This window comes from Xiphophorus hellerii, chromosome 23 (assembly GCF_003331165.1).
Source record: "Xiphophorus hellerii strain 12219 chromosome 23, Xiphophorus_hellerii-4.1, whole genome shotgun sequence".
Taxonomy (NCBI): domain Eukaryota; kingdom Metazoa; phylum Chordata; class Actinopteri; order Cyprinodontiformes; family Poeciliidae; genus Xiphophorus; species Xiphophorus hellerii.
The window spans coordinates 2,504,498-2,525,415 of NC_045694.1; the positions used below are offsets into that span (position 1 = coordinate 2,504,498).

The 20,918-nt window shown below is 36.2% G+C and overlaps 1 protein-coding gene across 1 annotated transcript; it reads left to right on the top strand.

The window, feature by feature from the left end:
* Positions 1 to 5,056: 5,056 nt before the first annotated feature.
* Positions 5,057 to 20,908, top strand: aga (aspartylglucosaminidase). The gene is made up of 9 exons (XM_032555547.1): positions 5,057 to 5,321; positions 8,529 to 8,682; positions 9,675 to 9,787; positions 11,306 to 11,418; positions 13,616 to 13,724; positions 14,147 to 14,222; positions 15,885 to 15,992; positions 17,937 to 18,070; positions 20,699 to 20,908. The coding sequence occupies exons 1-9, from the start codon at positions 5,213 to 5,215 to the stop codon at positions 20,797 to 20,799; spliced, it is 1,017 nt and encodes a 338-aa protein (XP_032411438.1). The 5' UTR covers positions 5,057 to 5,212; the 3' UTR covers positions 20,800 to 20,908.
* The last annotated feature ends 10 nt before the right edge of the window (positions 20,909 to 20,918 follow it).

Here is a 20,918-nt window from a genome sequence, read left to right on the forward strand (position 1 = left end):
AGCATCTTTTCTGAAAAATCCACATCATCAAGGTTTGACCTTTCTTTTGTCTCCATCGACACTGAGTATGAGGGAGAATAAACACTTTTTCCTGCTTGATTCTGCGTAGAAGGGAAGGAAAGATAATTGTTTGGCCTCAGCTTTTTATGTCTTGTAAGACAAAAACATTGATAACTAAATAGAGTGAAAGGACTTGGGAGAGCAGTACCTGTCTGTCTGTTGACGTCTAAGAAGCAGGTCTCACAGTATTCAGTTAAACTAAGTCAGTAAAGATGTCTGTTCACCATGGTACGCTCAGTTTCCACGGTAACCAACTGTTGTGTACCAGCCTGTGGGTGGCGCTCTCCACTCCATTATTTCATGGGGATTTTAAATCAGGCAATCACTAGAGACCTGAACTGGATCCCCTGTTTTGTGGATTTCAGTTGTCAGCAGTAGGGATGCAAGTTATCATGAATGAGTTCATCTAAAGTTGATTGAGCTTATGCATCGACTAACGACTAAATAGTATGCAGCTATTTTCTTAAAAATATTAGTTTTCTTTTGTATCAAGAGGGTTGACAAAAAAGCAGCACGCCATTATATTTTAATTATTTATAAAGGATGGACTTTATAATTTCTATCATTTCTTCCACCATCCTCCAATCATCATTAAAGACCATCGTTATTTCCCTCAAAACCCAGAATAACCCTTCTTTGCAGTGACTCAAGCAGCAACTGAAAACCTGTAAATATGTGTATAACCATATTATTTAAATACAACCATAGTATTTAAATCTGATAAGAACCTCCTGACTGTAAAGACCTAGTTGCTTCTGTGTGATCAAATACTTCCTGCTAAGTGTTGCTCCCTACAACCATTCGAGTTATTTTATTGGTCAGCTAAAGCAATTTACTCAGTCAAAAGCATCCACTCTTCATCAGCTATGCTGTAATGAAATTGTAGGCTACCATTTTATTGAAAATACTAATAAGAAATGACTCTTTTGCCCTTTCAGAGCCAGAAACACGTGGCCCTGAAATGACAAATGAGTTACATCTAAATGGACATGAAAAGAATGTTTTATCGATCCCAGATGGGAAATGATTTTTCCTCTGATGTTAACAGAATGTGGTATTTACTAATTTATGAAAGAAAAAAGCAAACAATCAGAGCATATGGAAAAGCATGTCATTGGTTTTATCTAGAGTTGCTGGCAGATATAGTCGCTGTAAAGCGTTGTATCAGTGGGCAGGAATGACCTTTTGTACTTTGGATCTTGTTGCAGAAAAAAGGCTCACAGTGAAGTCACTTCATTGTTAAATCAGTATGCTTTAGAGGGTGTGTACTGCAGTGTATCAAGCTGAACATCTTCTGCAACTATTTTTTCTCAAAGCTGTAAGGCCTCATACACCGTCTCCAACACATCATTTCTCTCAGTTTAAGTTTCTTCTTGTCTCAAGCTTTGATGTTATAGCACCAATATATGACTGAAAGGACAAATACACCATCTATCACAAGCTGAGATGTGAAATCTCCTCTTCTTTTCTGTAGAAAGCATAGTTATTCCTTTCCAGACCTTTCCTGCTGGGGTGAACAATCATGAAGGTGTGCTGGTCTGCTTTATGTGAGGAAGTAACACTGCACATCATCTTGAAAAACATCCCTATGGCAACATGTGGTGGTATAAGCATCATGCTTTGGGGGACTTTTAATCAGCAGTGACACAGAAGCTGGTCAGAGTTAATAGGAAGGAGAGTGAAGCTAAATTTAGGGTAATACTGGATGAAAACCTTTTAGAGGGTCTGAGGTTTATCTTCCAGAAGGACAACAACCCTAAACATTCAGTTAGAACTACAATCAAGTTATTTAAATGAATTAAATTGGTCTAGTCAAAGTCTCCAGACCTGAATCCAACACAGAACCTGTGGCAAAACTTAAAAATAGAAGAGGACAAACCTTCTTGGTGTATTACAACTGAGCTTTAAAAATTACAAAAAGCAAAAAATGTTAACAGTTTCACTTTCTAGATGAGCAAAGCTGCTAAGGACATACAAAACGAGACTTGTAGATGAAATTATTGTAAAATTGGTTTCACAAAGAACAAGCAAGGTTTGATTTGCAAAATCATTTTCCTTTGACTTAAAAAACAGGGTGATCTTTGCAGATAATGTCCAATCTCTTTTCACTATCTAGATTATTTACACACTGGTCACAAGTATTTTTGCAGAAATTAAAGCTCTTATTTGTGCTGATGACAGAACTAAGAGTTCACCTGAAAGTTTGAGTTGTAGAGGGTAAAGAGAAGTGCTGAGTTTCAGGTTCCCTGCGGTGCAGCCGTTCTGCCAACCACCTCCTCAAACACAACTCTTCTTTCTTACGAACTGTGATCTGTCTGTCAGTTAGTCAATAATCCAAGCAGTTGTGGGGGCAACTACCTTTATTTTCTGGAGTTTCTCACATAGTGGTAGTGAACGCTGAATTGTGTTAAAAGCACTGGGGAAATCAAAAAAACATTATCCTCTCAGTGTTGCATGCTTTGTCCAGAGGGTAGTGTGCTCACTGAAGAAGGCAGAGAAGTGCTCATACTGACGCTCAGTAAAGAAAACAAAGCCAAGCAAAATAATATAGAATAATATAAAATAGCTGGGATCATAACACTGCTTCCATGAGTTTGGTGACTGGCAGTACCCATCGTGATGCAGCAGAGAACATCTGGACTCATCAGATCAAATGACCCAGTGCACTTCTTCAGAGTCCAGTCATTAAGCTGTCTAGGCTGCCTTTTTAACCTTTACTACGAACAAAGACAATCTCCCAGAACCCCAAATTACTGCTGAATTTCCTTTATTCATTTAAGTGTTTGCCAATGATGGTAATTCTAAAGTTTCTTTCACTTTTTTCCACTTGAATATTATGTTTTATCAATATCCTTTAAGGTTTCAGTAATGCACTGCAGCCTTGAACCAAATGTTAGTGTTTTTAGTAATATCCTGAAATGTTTTTCCTTTTTTTTCTTAGAAGACCAGAAAAGCAAAATATAATTCTGAATCAGAATGGCATTGATCTATAATTTACTCTGCTGTCTTATTATTTCCATCAATAGATCCATTATGGGATGCACAATTCACTAAAAACATTCATGGATTGTAATGCAGGATACAGCAAAATTAGTTACCAACCTTACATTTTACACAAGAACAAATTAGGACAATTGAAAATAACAAACGAATTCTAGGTAAATGAAAGGAGTCTATGCATTTTGGGTTGTGTACTTTAAAAAAACGAATAGGCAAAGACAAAGCTCCAGACAGACCACATTTCATGGTGAATCAAAACTGCTGACGTTTTGTTTAGATCAATCAAATGGTAAAAGTATCAGAAACATCAAATCACAACAAATATAACTTCAAGGCATTTTACAAACAAGTCATTTACATATAATGAAAAGTCTTTTATGTCGTAAATTCAGTTCAAGTTAAGTCTATTTATTCCAGTTTCATGCAGTACAATACAGCACAATCAGTCAGTAGAGCAATTGGTCAGTTACTTAGTACTTGAATTGCCTTTTTGCTAAATACCTTATCATTCTTACTTGATTAAAAAGATGTCAAAGCTGTGCTACTCTTACTGGAGCACAGTTTTTGGTTGCTCCACTGCATGTGAGCCCCAAAATAAGTTACATTAGAACTGCAGGTCAATTTCATGAGGTCAGAGTGAGTGTGAGACAAAGCAGTTTGTTTTTCAGATGCTCTGGTTCAGCATTAATACTTAATTAAACAGAGAATAATAATTAGTATTACATATGTGTGGAAGTATGCAACAATTTGTTGTGTAAAATAATAAGTTTCTGAATTTTGTTACAACCTAAAACCCCACAATGTTTTTGTAGATTTTTTTGCAAAAATATGATCCCATAAAATGATGCACTTCCAAAAGAGGTGGTGCAGATTTAGACAGGCACTTTATCAACAATGAAACGATCCTAAGGACAACCGTAAGAAATGATATACATTCATAATACAAACAACCTGAAAATGATTCAAGCTACAAACAGAGCAGTAAAAAAAAAAATCATAAAATGATGTGAGCAATAGCCAACAAGGGCTGCTTATTCAGCTTGCTGACATTTGCCAAGCACAAACAAACCATCCAACATCTACAAAAGCACATGCAGCAAATACTTACCTTGGTTTCCTTCCGTCTCCAATGTAAATTAAACCCTTGAGAGGAGTCACGGAGATCCCAATCTGCCAGCAGCATAGCAAGGTTTCACTTTGCACCGTTTAAGTGGTCAGCTTGGAGCATGCTGGTGTAAATAATGAGCGTACCCTCTGAAGCAAGTCAAAAGGATGCGCACCTATATAAAAAAGTGGATGCCATTTGTCAAGTAAGTTAATATGAGAGCAGGTCTGTGTCCAACTACAGCAACATTTTACAAATGTTAGAATTGTTGAGTTTAAGGGTCACAGCATGATAGTTCTAAGAAAAAAAAAAGATTTTTCCAGAAACACTCTTGGAAACATTAGCAGTTCTGCTTTAAATACAACTATAGATGTAAGTTTTGCCTTATTTAACATCTCTCTCTGCATATATGATAAAAACTAACTAAAAACAAATATTAATAGCAAATCAGAAATATGTGTAAATTTAAGTATTTTCCTACAACAGAAAAATTACAGCAATGTCTTTGACTAATTTGGATGCAGAATATTATTACAGCTTTGATCTTCCTTAAAAGCATTCCAATAATAATATAATGGTAACGTCTGCAGATGTTGACATGTTAAGTCAGGTAAGTTTATATCTAAGTATTCATTTAAACTGGTGCAGGATCAGCTTGTTGAAGGACAGTCCATGGGACAGAAATGTCCTTCTCCTTTTTAACGCACCACAGTGGGGAGATTCAGGAAATGCAGGATACAGTCTGTTTTTATAACTGTGCAACAATGCGAAAATGTTTCCTTTGCTCTTTTTAACCCAGGCCGTCTTCTATCTAATTTGATAAAAGTCTACTAAATGCGTGTTGAAGAAAGATGTGTAATGTCCCTTTAATGCCGACCCCGCCCACTCAGCATGTGACACAACAAGGAAGTCTGAAGTCCTGACAACTACAAGAGAAGTAGTTCTCTTTAAAGCCACTTCTCTTTGAAATCTCCTCTTTATTTTTAGTTTGCTGTCACCTGACAGCTTTATGTTTTAGTGTCTATAAGTTAACAGAACAGAGCAAAAATGCTTTTATCACTCCATTTTTTCTTTTTAATGCTGTATTTTCGGCTCGGACATACCTCATTACCGCTCGTCATCAACACATGGCCATTTAAGAGTGCAACGGCTGCAGGTAGGTCACAATCCCCTCTTGTGTGTGTTTACATGTTCACTGAACAGATTTAAAAAGGTGGGGTCCGCATCATTTATATGCCGCTGTAGGTAGCGGTGCGGCAAGTGACGTGGGTGGAGTTTAAACACATCCTGGTCATATAAGAATATGGTCCTCATTAGTTTCGAAACAAGAAGTTGGTGCATCCGCCTAATTATGAGTAGCAAATTTACTTTGAAAACTTAGTAGGATTATATTTTCTAACTGAGATTTCCTAATAAAAGAGACATGAATGTTTATGTAAAACAAATTTTAATTGTTTTATATCAAACAATATAAATTTTAGTTGTAAAAATGGCGATAGAGATAAAAATGATTTATTGTTTAAAATAAGATAAAGCAATGAAACACGGATTTACCTTCTCTTATTAATTTAAGTTATAGTTATAATTGAATTTTATGCAACAATATTATTTTATAATACTATTTAAAATAAATATTCTTACAACAATTTATCAACACTCTTCTGCCTGAGAGGACAAAAAGTCCTTATGGAATGAATAAAATCACTCAATCTGGTGAATCATGCTGCAAATAACTCAATATACTACATAGTAATTATTATTTGGTTTTATTAATCAGTTTTATTTGAACTACATACATTTTCTTTTGATTTCACGTGAGATAAACTCCTCCTTCACAGCTTGTAATTAGCCCTGCTGACGGCTGCTGGAAAAGAAGCAAATCCATTCTTTTAGTTTGTGCTCAATCATGTGACAATACGTCAATCCAAGACATTTTTTAAATGTAGAAATGTTTTTGAATTGTTTGACAGAGAATATTCTTTATGTGCTTGAGTAGAAAATGCTGCATTTTTACCTTGTTCAGTTTGATTCTCCATTAGTCTTTAAAATTCAGTTTACTCATCAGTTGGATGTTTAGATCATCTTGTAACCAGATTGTAATATTTACTGCTGTTGTAAAAATGTATATTGAATAATTACATTTATATTTTTTTATTTCAAACAACCCTCTTAATTTTCTTGTAGACTTTTGTTGCCTTACAGATATAATCTTCAACCACTGTGATATCTGACTAGCTGACTGAGTGATTAGATCCTTCTCTGTTAATTATAATAGGTTAAAATGTCATAATGTGAGAAATTATGAACAATGACATTTCTGTAAATATTCAAAATCCCTTCCTATTCATTAGCAAAAGTTGTATGTTTTTTACTTACCTCTTGTGGACTAAATGATTAAAAAAAACTAGGAAGTATAATGAAAGATGCAAATGTTGCAGCTCTGAAAATATTTGTGTTGTCACATCTTAGCTGCAAACTTATTAATACCTGAGAAATGAATCCCTTGGACTAATTTTCAACCATGAAAGCAGAAAACCGAGTGTGTGTGTGTGTGTGTCCCTGCAGAGTGCGTGTGTGGTTAAGTTCAGACCTTGGCCGATTCATAACCGCTACTTTCACGTTTCTCTACTCACACCATTAATTTTTTTTTCTTGTATACTTGTGACTCAGCTAGAGCTTATCCGTATGAAAGACCAGCCGAGTCTTAGATGAGGGTATGAAATAGGCTGAACCCACGAGGCTTCATAGCTGCCTCCAGCAGGCCTGCCCTCACTCTGTTTGATTTCCTTCAGGGTGATACATTGGACATGTTCAAATTGAAACTGAAAATATTTCGCCGTCGCTTGTGACTTATCCATCAAGTCGATTTCCGGTGGGTGCACAGCTCAGTGCCAAAAATGATAGAAACGGTATTCAAAACATCTTAAGCATTAATTCAGGGCCGTTGATGATTTAAGTTCAGCTGAGAGTCTCGCTCTTGGATAGATGGATGCCCATTAATACATCAGGTGTCTGTCAGCTCTTTCTTTTTTTTCATGCAGAGGAAATTAAATTGAAAAATACACCCGGGAATATTTTGTGGGAAATATTTAACGATGCAAGCCGCAAACGTTAATTTACCCCAGCAACTGTTTTCCATTGGGGGATTACAGTAACAGGCATCAGCGGGATCATCTCCACTTCTATTCCGCTTGTTCTTGTAAAAGAGAGGAAAAAAAAACATAATTTAGGTTTGGACTGAAAAGAAAATAACGCCGAACTAACCAGAGCATTTAATGGGAAGATGATGGCTGTAGCATCAGTTGGTGTGTTGATCCCTCAGGGGCTCTTAGGGGATCAGTGACCAAATGCTTTTGAGCCCCCCTGTTTAGCAGGAAGCCGTCGCATTGGTCATCTCGGAGATCATGCAAAACTGACTTGTTTTGGCTCAGCACAGATTTGTGTTTTTGCCAAATCCGCCTTCTTTTTCACCAACTTTTCCACATTTCGTCACGTTACAAAAACAAAGTTTGCTGTGCTTTGGGGGGATTTCATGTGACAGACCAACACAAGGCTGTGCAGAAATGTAAAATGGAAGAAAATTATAAATAATCTTTTTTTGTTTTTACAAATAATAGTCTAAAGTCTGGAGTTCATCTCTATTCAGCCCCCCATTGCTCTGAAACCCATAAATAAATGCCTGTGCAACCAATTCATTTATCCATTTTGTAAGGTTATAAAACAATACTTCCAGCTTTGAGCTTTTCATGAAGAACTGTGCAGTCTGCAGACAAAAAAAAGAAGAATTACAGTCTTGCCAAGACAAGTAGGGCAATAATCATAGAAGAAAGCAAAAGGCCCGCCGTGGCTCTGGAGGAGCTGCAGAGATCTGCCACCTCAGGTGAGCGAATCTAGTGACAAGAATTATTCGCAAAGAGGCCAGAAGAAGATTTTCTGCTCAGAGGACCCAAGTGGCAGAAAAAGGAAACCTTACACCTGCACATTACCCAAAATACACCATCCCCACCACCAGACAAAGAGGTGGCTGCAGCATTCTGTGGGTTCACTTTTCATTAGCAGGTACAGGAAAGTTGAACAAGCATGGGAAGTTGAAGTTTTTTCTTCTTATTATTTTCAACTTGGTGGGAAATACACTGGAGTCTGTGGTTGTAAAATTATTCTATATTCCAAAAACAACAAATATTTTCTATTATTGACCTAAAATCAGCTACTTTCCATTGGTTTATAATATTTCATTTTAATGCTGGTTGGGTAACTTTTATCTCACACACTTTTTGACCTGCAGAGTATTATTCTCATGCTGTTTGTGGTATCTTAAACATATTTTTGACCCTGCATCCTGATTGGCTGTCTTTCTGTGTAGCATGGCATGCTCTGCAGTCCGGCGGCTCCGTGTTGGACGCCGTGGAGAAGGGCTGCGCCCGCTGTGAAATGGACCAATGTGACGGCACTGTGGGCTTTGGCGGCAGCCCTGATGAGACCGGAGAAACCACACTGGATGCCATGATCATGAACGGGTAATGGGCAGACACCCTGCTTTCACACAAAGAAAAAATTTGAATTTATAGAGTAAAATCATTTAGAAAACAGATACATTTACAAGTGAAGTCGGCATTATAAGCAGGAAATGTTTTTCTTATATGGTTATTATTTATAACCAGCTACCATTTGCACACCATGTCAAGCCACTGGAAACAAAACCAGCTCAAAGCAGCTTTGTTTTAAGTCATAATGCTTCAATACTATCTGATGTGAGTGTGAAATATATTTAAATTGACAGAAAAAATGATGTGAAAAGGTTTAAAATTAGAATGTATGTTTACATGATTCACATCTTAAAAATGCTAATCAGTCACATGCGGCTATCAACATATTCCTTTTTATTTATTTACTTATTTTACAATTTGTGCTGCTTATTTCCATGTATCTTTAACATTTCCACACTTAACTGGCTGACCTTTTCTTCAAGCCTTCTGCAGGGAAGTACTAATTAAGAGTCTCATTATGATCTGAAAGCGTTCCAGTTATTAGGTTCTTAAATACTAACATTTACAGTCTCAGAAGTTATAATGAGAAGTAAATGTCAACTTACAACAAAAGACGAGTAGCAAGCTGTTTATTCTTTCTATAGTGAATGGCCCCTGAAATTTTACCCTTTTTTGTTTCTCAGTTATGACCATGTTGTGCGGGAACATTTTCCTTTACACGATTCAATATACATGGAGAAGAAATTTAATAAACACCAGCAGACACATTGTACATTCATAAGAGCAGGAATCCAGACAAACACCTGCCTGATGATCCAGTAGAGCAGTCAACAGATAAATACTATATCTGTAAGAAAAAAACTATGAGCACTCTTCAGATTCAAGCTGTTTTTTTTTGTTAAATATGATCTTTGTAATCTTCCCCAACACTGATTTATAATGGAGATATATTGCTCACAGATGGTATTTGGCTGCAGTCAACCAACAGGAATGTTTCTTGTCTGTGTGTGCTTTCTGAGTAGTAACTCGATGGAAGTGGGAGCAGTGGCAGACCTGAGAAGAATCAAAAATGCTATTGGAGTCGCCAGAGCCGTGATGGAGCACACTGAACATACGATGCTAGTGGGAGAGTCAGGTATGTGGGGATTGCTGTTCATACACCCTGGGTAATACAACCAGGAATAATGGACTCATTTATTTGAACAACACACAGAATGTAAATTGCATTTCTAACATAACGGCCTGTTTTAGTATAATTCTATAGAGTGTAAAAGGAACCGCTTTCAGCGTCTGAGGACGCTCGAGTCTGCATTAATGATCTCAATTAGAACCCAAACCTTTTAGACACAGCATAGCTTTTAAATGAAATGACAATCATTAGGAGTAAGTGAAAAACACATGGGTCATATAGTCCCCTGAGCCTGAAGAGCATAATTGTGCACTAGTCGTACAAAAAAAAAAAACAAACCTGTATAAGAGCTTCCTTTATGCTGTGGACGAGGAGAGAGGGACGAACAGGAACTGAAGGCTAAAACTGAAGCTTTTTACCCCAGCATGATGTACAGTTCTGTTCACAATGTTAGCAGTCAAACATCACAAATCAGCTTACAAGCAGCAGGAAAAATAAGTGCCAAACATCTCAATGTTTTTAACTGGAAATATGTTTCGAATATTTAAATTTAGATGAAATTCCAGATGTTTTTAAAAACCCAAGTAATACACACAAAGAGATAAAAAAAATACACGTGGAAAGTTGTGGAATGAAACTGGTGATCAATCAATCAATCAGTGAATCAGTGAATCAATTAATCAATCAACTTTATCATAATAATAAAAAGCCTGAGCCCAATAACCAGCTGTCTGAAGACAGCTGGGTGACTGGAGACGACCTGCAGGTCTCTGCAGTTACCTGAAAGCACTGCAACAATCAAAAGACAATCTGGAAAACTCCCTGCAAAATCCCATTGTTGACAAAATGACTGTGGAGACACTAAACATTCAGTTGGAGGTAAAACCAAGAGATCTTAAGAACCTGTGGAATGTAGTCCAGTCATTATGGGCTGTTCACCTGTTCATAGGTACCAGAAGTTGTTCGACTGCATGCAGTCCAGATACGAAGCAGTTGTCAAAAGCAGTGCTTATGTAACTAAACGTTAGTTCAGGGATTCACAGGAAAACTCAATCTCAAGCATTTTTCAGTTTATACAGGAAGTGTTTGAGTTTGCAAAGAAAAGTGCAGATGAATTTTTTAAAACAACCTATAATTCCTTTTCCTATAGAACATTTTTCTTCATGTTTTTTTTGTAACAGAACAAACTTTGTTCTCAACGTCTGTACAGCTTTATATGGAGCTTTACTCACTATAATTATGAACATGATTATGTCCGGGAGATTTAATAATAATCTTTTGTATGTCATGATGATATCCTTCTGATGACCAATTCATCATAGTTGCTACGCCATTCCTCCCAAAGCTGAATGATGAAAACCTTTCAAAGTGGCAGCTCTTTTTAAACCAGATAAACCGATGCTGAAATGAACTAAAATTGCTTTCAGTCTCTTCTTTGTCTGTGAATCTTTTTTAAGTCCTAACCGGAGGTCAAAGTGGTCTCCTATGTGCAACTTGACCCAAGTGTTTCCTCTCTCTTCTTAGCCTCTGTGTTTGCTGAAAACATGGGCTTTGCTGCAGAAGACCTGACTACCAACGAATCTTTGAATGTTTTCTCACAGTGGCTGAAGGGCAACTGCCAACCTAATTATCGAAAGGTAAGTGCATGTGTGTGAGGCTGTTTCTTTCCTCGCTTGTGTCTGCCACGGGCACACTGCTTCCAAAAGATTGATTTCAAAAGGGAAAATTGACAGGCATACTAAAGTACCTCAGAAAAAAAAGTCAGCTTTTGTGGTAAAGGTGATGCCCTACAGCAACGAGCTGTTGCTTCTCTTCAAAAGACTCCTCTTCATTTCCACAACAATGTCACAACATCTATAGAATCAGGGAGGCGTTATGTATCCAGAGATCATCTACTGTTCCATTGATCAAATTCTCTCTATTCATACTTTTAGGAGCAGAACTTATGGCTCTGAAGTTCCTGGAGCTATTATTGGAAATATCTGCAGTGCAGAAAACCTCAGACTGAGTGGATAGGAATGTTGGAAGTTTGTTTAAAATGTAACTAATAAATCAATTACTCTAAAATGATTTGTCTTTATATCTATGATTAAATTAGAAGACCTAAATGCAGAAGAAGACTTTCCAGCAGACCAACCACCCTAAACATACAGCCAAAGATACAATGGAGAAGGACTTTCATATGTTAGAATGGCCTAGTCAAAGTCCTGATCTAAAGCAATCTGAAAATCTATGGAAAAGAAGACAGAGCAAAAACCTCAGTTTTTAAAGCAACATGATTTATTCAACTTAAACCTTACCCATATCTGATACCTTCTGAGGCCGACTGAATGCTTTATGTCAGGAATCTTCAGTATAAAATTACAGGAGGAGATGTATGATATTTAAAAAAAAATATGGATCAATATGGCAAATCCAAACAGGGAATACATCCTAAAGAAGAGGAGCAGTAAAGATTGTGGAGTAGGAAAAGATTATCTGTCGGGTTTAAAGTCTTCACTTGTTACATTGTGTTTCTTTAATAAAACTGAAAACAGCTTTCCTGAAAATGGACTCAAAGAAGAAAGAGGAGACACTGAAGCTTTTGATTCTTTTTAAAAACTTCTGCTGTCGGCTGATTTATGCTTCTGATGAATTATTTGTACAGCTGTTGAAAATATCATTGTTACGTTGTAAACTAAATGTTTAGTTTGTTTTCTTGGTTTGTTTTGCGAATCAGTTAAGATGGGCAGTATTTGAGCTGAAGCCAGAGAGACGGATGTTCTGAGTTCATCATAACTCTGATTGTCAGTTTGATTTTCAGGTGGAAACGTCACTTTCACAATTCTGTCATTCCTAAACCACATTCTGAGCAACAATAAACAAATTAAGTACAGATTACAGATTGGGTTCAGATTATCTCCTTCCACTCTGACTGAACTGAAGTTATTTGGAAAAAGAAGATGTCTGTACAGCAGTACCTTAAAGACTGCAGCTGGAATTGCAGCCAAATGTGGTTGAATAGAAAAGCAAACCACACATTCTTAAAACATTTTTGGTGGTAAATGTAAGACAAAATCGATTTGCGGTACTAGTATACAATAGAAAATGATGATTAAAAAAATTCACAAGATGCGCATGTACAGTATATTTGTGCATAGAAAAACAACAGACTATTTACAAGAAGTGAAAAACTGCAAATATCCACAGGGATGTTTGAGTTTGTTGGGATCAGTTATGGATATAAAGTCTAATAGCTGGAATGAAAGATCTGTGAAAACACTCTTTGTGCAGATAGGATGCACTGAAGGAGGTCTTCAGCTACAACTTCATACACAGGGTGGTAGACATTGTCCAACAGAGATACTAGAATACTAATATTATATTACAATATAACATGATAATTCTTAGTTTGACCTTTTTAGAGGGAAGTTTAACAAAACTTGTTTTTCATTGATATTAAAAGTGGACGTTCTTTAGTTTTTATCAGAATAAAACTTCTACTTTAACTTGGTAGAAAATCTGATCACACTACTCTGCAGCTTAAACTGAGATGCTCAAACCACTCCAAGTTCTCAGGTAATCACACCTGAAATGATGCCTAAAGCCACTGAATGAACATGGAGGTACCTCACTTATGTCTTTTTTCTTTTAGTTGTCAGGTTTTATACCTGACAGCTAAAATTACATTTTAGCTGCGAAACAATTTTCACTGAAAATCTGCTGATTTTTTTATTTATTTTTTTTAAACTGCTTAAAATTTGGGGTACTTAGGTTGTGTTTTGCTGCGGTGAATCAGTCCCAGGACGAAAAACATGATGGAAGAAATGATCTCTGTTCATCATCTGTCAACAGAACGTCAGTCCAGATCCGTCAACGTCTTGTGGACCCTATGGACCAAAGGCAGCGCAACCACAGTGTAATGGAGAGCGGCAGGTTAATATACACTCCCATGACACCATAGGTAGGTGTTGCTGAGCCCCGGACTCAGCTTTCTACTTCCTACGGTTGAATACTTGTGTTCTGTATCGGTTCAGATATGAAGGAATGCTCATTATCCTTTTTCCTCTAAGTATGTATTCAGGGAACCACTACTGAGCCCACAGAATCTGTTTCAGTACCAGTTCATAATAAAACTTTATATTAATTTAACTACAAGTTTATTATATGCTACAAGTCTATGACTTGTTGCAATCTGCTGGGTTTCTTTAGATGTAAACTTTTGAATAATAGCTAATTTGAATAATAAACTGAGCTTCATGCACTGTTTGATTATCAGTTGGAATGTATGTGTGATTGAATTGAAACGACTTTATGCTGTGAATTGGTTCTTTACAAATAAACTGAATTGACTTATCTTGCATTTTGTTGTTTTCTTTGAACCAGGGATGATTGCCATGGATACAGATGGTCACATGGCTGCTGGAACGTCAACTAATGGACTATCACACAAGGTCCCAGGGTGTGTAGATTTTATTTCACTGATGTTCTAAAATTTCAATGTTCTGAGTATATTTTCTTCCATATGGGCTGATTTTTCCTTTATAATCTCTTCAATAGACACAGACTCACACTAAACCTAATAGAGACTACCAATCTTTAAACCTCTCTTGGCCTTCCTGTAGAATCATTATAAACTTTCTTACAACATTGATCTGAAGTGGATAATGCTTCTCGGGGTGACAGAGTGTTTTTTTAGCAATTGATCATGTCTCAGGAATGTTTATGAATTGGATTCCGAGTTTCGCCTAATAGCTGTTTGGAGATGACCATGTTGGTGAAGAAAAATACTTTCCTGCGTGTCAAAGAGAGTCTGGCTCCTCTCATGCTAAATACTGAGAAATGTGTGTTTGCCCGGCTCTGTATTTATTTGCAGGGAGCTGCTGTGAGAATTTTAAAATCATGCCTGCAGACTTTTACTGTCTGACTACTGCTCAGTTTTTGAACAGGAAAAATGAAGCAAGTTTGAATTTTGAGCTCGAAGATATTATGAACAAACAAAAGCAAATTCATCACTCAGTGCTTGGCAATAAACACAATCAGCTCTGTTTACATTTTCAACAGGTGCTGAAATTTTAATAAGTGCCAAAATTTCAGAAGACATTCCTTCAACGAGCTTCAATAAGTGCAATGGATGTTCTTAGTGTAATGTAGAGGTGGGTGATATGGACTAATAATTTTATGACAATATTTAGACTTTTGTTCTCAGATTTTCATGATGTAGTATGGAAATCTGAAATCATTTGACTTAATCCTCCTCTGTATAGCTGTGATTTCAATAGAAGTGACGATAAAAAACAGTTTATTAATTAGAATTTTTTAAGGTAACCGTATATAAACTCAGTCTCATTTTTTTAATATTTCAGTGGCTGAACTTCAGACACAAACATTTCACATGATTACTTAATTCTGAATGTTTCTCAAACCCTTCAAGGCCCATGTTTATATTTACCATTTGTGCAACTTATGTCAATATCCAACCTTTTATGTGCATTGAAGCAAAAACAATAGTTTGAAGGATTCTGCATAAACTTCAAGTGTCTGGCAACCTTCTGGAAACGAGTGAAGTTGTTTTTTTAAAGCCATGTTTGGTTCATTTCCTCTGATCTGCTATAAAAACATGCTGCTGGAACACCACTTTGGAGAAGTGATAACAGGCTGTATTTTTGAATGTAAAATCCTCCTTCAAAGGCATTTTCCCTTCAATTGCAAATTAATAAAAATATAGTTAACATTATATTTAATCTTCGTAGTGGACTGCATAAATCAAGCATGAAATATTTACTTAGAACTTGAGTTTTCATATTGGTAGATGAGTCTTTAACAATCTGACAAAATTAATAGAAACAAGCTGCTTCTCAGTATGAAATGAACAAATACTTGTTTGCATCAGGTATAAAAGCTTTATGATGGTGTGGACACAGGATAATATCTACTTAAAAGCTAACTCAGAAATACTTTAACTGTTTAATAAGCTCAAATGTTTATTTCTGGAAATGTTAAGTTCTGGGAACAAATAAATGTTGGATTCTAACAAGTGAGAAATAAACATCCAGTTTTGTGTGTATTTTGTTGTGTAGGACTTGTTAATGTTTAGATGTTGTTACTGTCTGGTGTGCTGCAGCCGCGTTGGGGACTCCCCCATCATCGGAGCAGGAGCCTACGCAGACAGCTCAGCTGGTGCTGCCGCTGCCACTGGAGACGGAGACATCATGATGCGTTTCCTGCCCAGGTGATTTTTTTCTGTTTCCCAGTGATAAAACGTGAGGACGGCATCACAGACACGGTCAGGGCTGTGCAAACTTGATCAGACCCCTTCTTGTTTTCCACCTCTGAATTCAGCCCTGAGTTGATACTTGAGAACCCTTATGGCGTATGACTGTCTGCTTTGCACATGTTCCCAGATGGTTTCTTTTATGGACTTTGACTGGGCCATTCTAACACAAACGCATGCCTTGATCTGAACCTCTCAGCTCATGTTGAACCTTGAATATCCATCACAGTTTCAAGTCCTTTTAGCCTCATGCGTATGCGTATGAATACCTTTGCCAGTCACTTATCAATGTGTATAATAGTTGACTTGAAAGCCCAAAGTCTTTTAATGTAGGGAAGAAGGAAGCATATAAAAATAGTTTGTTTGCTGTGTATTCAGCTGTGTGCATTTAAATTTACACACAGCTGATCTGTCTTGATCATGATGGCTGGATCCATCTCATGGTTCTGAAGTTTGATTTTTATTCTTCAACCGTTAAAAACACAACTGTAATGTAGTTTTCTGTTTGCTTCACCTCAGCAGCAAAAAATGCTCAAAACATATCAACATTTGTGATGTGCTGGTTTTAAACCCTCAGCTGCTAGTGTCACCCCTCGAACACCAGTCACATAAATAGTATGAGAAGAAAAAAGAGAGGCTACGTTGCCCCAAAACTGTCACCAGCACATTTCTGAACAGAAGTGAGATTTTACCTTTTTTTATTTCTTTATGCTATAGCTTTTATTTATGTCAGCCCAGTTTGGTGAACACATCTGAGGGCTGTCTGTTTAAATGATTGTTGTGTTTTTTTTCATCTACCTTCTGGAATATCTGCTTATTAACGACTGAGATGTGTTTTTGTAAGCCCACATTTCTCCTCCTAATGGTGTGATTGGAGGCCAACCTGCTAACCATTATCCATATTTTTATAACAGTCTCTGATGTGTATACTGAGGAGAAACAGCCTCTAGTTTTAGACTTTAATAACATAATGCACTGTTTTAAAAGAAGAAAAGCCTGGTTTCCTGGTATCTAACATGTAACAAACGACATATTGATGTATGTTCAGAAGGATTCACAGGGGAGCAGGATTTATAAATAGTACTTTGAAAAAGCCTTGGTTTTTCACTTTAATATTTTCAGCTCAGACAAATTCAAAGACAAAAATAACTGGACCAAACTTATTTTTAACATTGTCTTATTAAAAAGAAGAAAACTATCCAAACCAATCATGTGAAAAAGTAATTGCTCCCTGTCTTTTCCATCTCTGGAGGAATTCTGGCCCACATTCTTTGCAGAAAACTTCAGTCACATTGAAGAAATTTTAAAATGAATGACATATTTAAAGTTGTTCTACATCATCTCAATTAAATTTAAGCCTAGACTTAGACTAGGCCACTTCCAAACCTTCCTTTTTTTCTGCCCCTCTAAGATGTGAATTTTCTGGAGAGCAATTTCTATTTTCAGTTATGGCCAGGTTAGTTTAGTATTTTGTTTTTCATTTGATTAATAAAATAATCTTTTAAAAACTGTTTCATATTGGATTTTCTTTGTTTTATACCAATACTTTCATCTGAAACATTTAAAAGTGACAAAAACAGAAGTAATGCAATGTGTAAGGGGACATTGTAGGTGTACCATCAGTGGTACTTTTTACTGGAAATGTCTGATGTAATGAAATGAAACTCTTATCACTTTGACCTCAGGCTAACAGGGTTAACAACATCGGTATTTAACTGTCCAGCAAACATAACTTAAAAGCAGAGGAAACTCACTGATTCACTGTTTCTTGATGTTTATTTTCTGTGCTCATTTCCAGACCACATTATTATTCTGAAGGCATCGTTAGCATGATCCTGGTCTGTGACCCTCTGCAGCCTTGTTAGCTTTGCTCATGTCTTCTCCATGTCTTGCTGCCAACAGCTACTTGGCTGTGGAGCTGATGAGGAACGGGGCCGATCCCTCAGCAGCCTGCAAGTCGGCCATCTCCAGAATCAAGAGGCATTACTCAGACTTCTTTGGAGCCATAATCTGCGCAAACACAACAGGCCATTATGGTGAGTGTATGGGTTCACAAATGGACTCTTTTTCCAAAGGTAATGACGCATACCCGCTGGGATGAAGGGGGGAAAAAACTAAACATAATGGATTGATTTTCACCTAATAGTGTTATGATGTTAATATACAACTTTTTTCACAAGACAATCCTGCATAAATGAAGCCTATAAAGTTCCTTCCCAGGCTTGGATATTGACATCTTCTCCATTTATTTTTAGTCCAGAGCCAGAACATTTTTAAAGGAATAGCAGCCTGACACAAACATTGCTCTTTTTTCTGCAGTTTAATTTATGAAAATTTACCCCCTGCCAAAAAACAACAAAAAAACACTTGACAGCAGACAGATATTCATCTTTGTTTGACAGGAATGTTTGATCCAGTGACATGCAGTGAGGTTCATGATCTGATTCCTCTAAAATCAGACGTACAGATTAAATAAAACCCAAAACTGAAGCTTACATTCCAAATTTGACCTCAGTTGAAACATTTAGTTATGCTTTCATTAATTCCATATTGTTCAACAATATGATAGCTTAAAGTCTATGTAAGCTCAAAATTTACATATTTTTTTCCTTGATCTCCCCTTTTTAAAAAAGTAAATAAAAATTCAAAATCATGTATGATCTCATCTTTATTTGTGTATAAGGGCCATGCGTCTGTAGGAAAATCTTCCTTGCTTGCCTTCAGTTTTCAAATACAGTATTTTTCTGATTGTTCTCAGTTCTTTCAATGCCTAAAAGAAAAGCAATTCCTTCCCATTTTGCCTTTGGAGCTCAACACTGCCCCCTATCAGCGCTGCTTTCTGCCTCACCCTAAGAATTTTCACTGCATATTTGTGGCTGATTAGAAAAATTCAATGTCACATTTATAAAATATATTCAGCAGATTGTGGAACTTCAGGTACATTTTGAATGAAACATGCTAAGTGATATAAGATGTGCCAACTGCCTGCTTCATTTACCATAAAATTTTTTAAATTATACAGAAAACTGATTTACAGGACAGTGAAGTGGCAAACTGATTTTCCACTTATACTTGCCTCCTCTGACTTTACATTACTGTTTTTAACATATTTCCCAAACTGCAGTGCAAGCCCCAGGCACAGATGATAAAAACAGGTTATGTGAACAAAATTGGTAATTCTGTGTGGTTTTGCTTGATGCAGCATGTTATACATGAAGGTAAACACCAGAATAGCTGTGTAAATGAGAATATATCTAACTCTAGACTGCAACATGTTATTGTGAATAAAAGCTTAAAAGTTTTTGATGAATCTCAAAGCTGGGCTGAGAATGAGATCCCAAAAAAAAACTATTCAACAATCATCATCTAAACATTTTGGTGTACAGAAGGAAAAGTGACTCCTGGTTACGAGCGGGGATTTGTCATATTGTGAAAAAAAAAAAAAACCTTTTTAAAAATCTATTTCAACTCACAACTTCTTGTGAGTTTAAATAGAATTTTAAATGTGAATACTCCTAAAACCATCTGAATTGTTATTTTACCATTTTCTTCATTGTTTGTCATGAAAACATTAATACATTAACAAATATTATTAAATGTAATTAGTGAAGCCTGTTTCAACTGAGTGTTATTTAAGATAAATATCTGTTTGTGGAGTTATAATTACTGCAGTTACCTCAAGAAAAAAAAACTATGCAAAGAAGTAATCAATACTTTTTTAATTATTATTACAACGGTACTACAAAATAGTGTGATCAGATTTTAATTACATATGACTCACTCCTTTTCCCAATTAGGCGCCTTTGTCTGCAAAGGAAAGAACTGATTCATATTTATTCTACAGGTTTTGTTTGCCATTGTTTTTATTTTAAACAAAGAAAAAAATAATACAGAATAACAGAATACCAAACCTAAATTTCAACAACTCAGTTCTGAAAACAAAAGAAATTTCCTTGTATATTAATATATATTAAAAAAAACTAAACTTTTTTTTCCATTACTGATTTCTGATGAGGACATTAAACAGATCTCAAGATATTAAAACCGTTTTCCCACCTGAATCTGAATCCATATTTTCCAAAGACATTAATGTGAATACAGCAGCAAAACATTGCATTAGAAGCAGTGTTCACATTATATGCTTAGGATTATAATGGTACAACTGATGAGTGAATTTTCTATTTGATGTTTTAGAAAAATACTTTTTTTTTTTTAAACAGAGGTCCTGCATTAGTTACATCGATTTATGTTTTCTCCAAAGGTTACTGGATCTGAGACCCACATCAAAGTATCTTCTGCTTTTAGTTTTGTCATCCATTGTTCCTCCAAGAACTCCCCCAAATCTGTCCAGCCCTCGAAATTTAGTTCTCATGGCAACGGTGGCAAACTTTGAAACCCACACATCTTTTGGCTTTCCTTCTTTAATGCAGGTCTTGACCCTCTTTCAGCTTCAAATAACACATTTTCTCTGATATTTACAGTATATACACAATAATAGGAAAGAAGCAGCAGGATTAATAAGTATCTGAAACGCAGGTAGAGAAAGGTCTCAACATGCATTAAACAGGAATGTAGGAAAAAATAAATAAAATCACATTGTTTGAGTCATAATGAGGAAGAAGTTTAAGTATTTTTGTCTAACAGGTGTGTTTATGTTTTCTCAGGTGCAGCGTGTAATAAGGTCCCCAGCCTCACAGAGTTCCACTACATGGTGGCCGACTCCGAGTCAGACACAGCAGTCCTAAAATCTGTGCCTTGCTTTTAAGCAAACTCAGTCAGATTATGTCTGGATTACAAGGTGAAATTTTATTCTGATGATTTCATTTAATAAAACAAGTATAAAAACACAATAATAAAAAAAATTACAAAATAAATGGAGATATA

Bases quoted from the DNA above. Each gene is read 5' to 3' on its own strand.
- aga (XM_032555547.1), top strand. From the start codon at position 5,213: ATGCTTTTATCACTCCATTTTTTCTTTTTAATGCTGTATTTTCGGCTC. The intron at 5,322-8,528 runs GTAGGTCACAAT...CTTTCTGTGTAG, and splicing joins TAAGAGTGCAACGGCTGCAG to CATGGCATGCTCTGCAGTCC. The intron at 13,725-14,146 runs GTAGGTGTTGCT...TCTTTGAACCAG, and splicing joins ACACTCCCATGACACCATAG to GGATGATTGCCATGGATACA.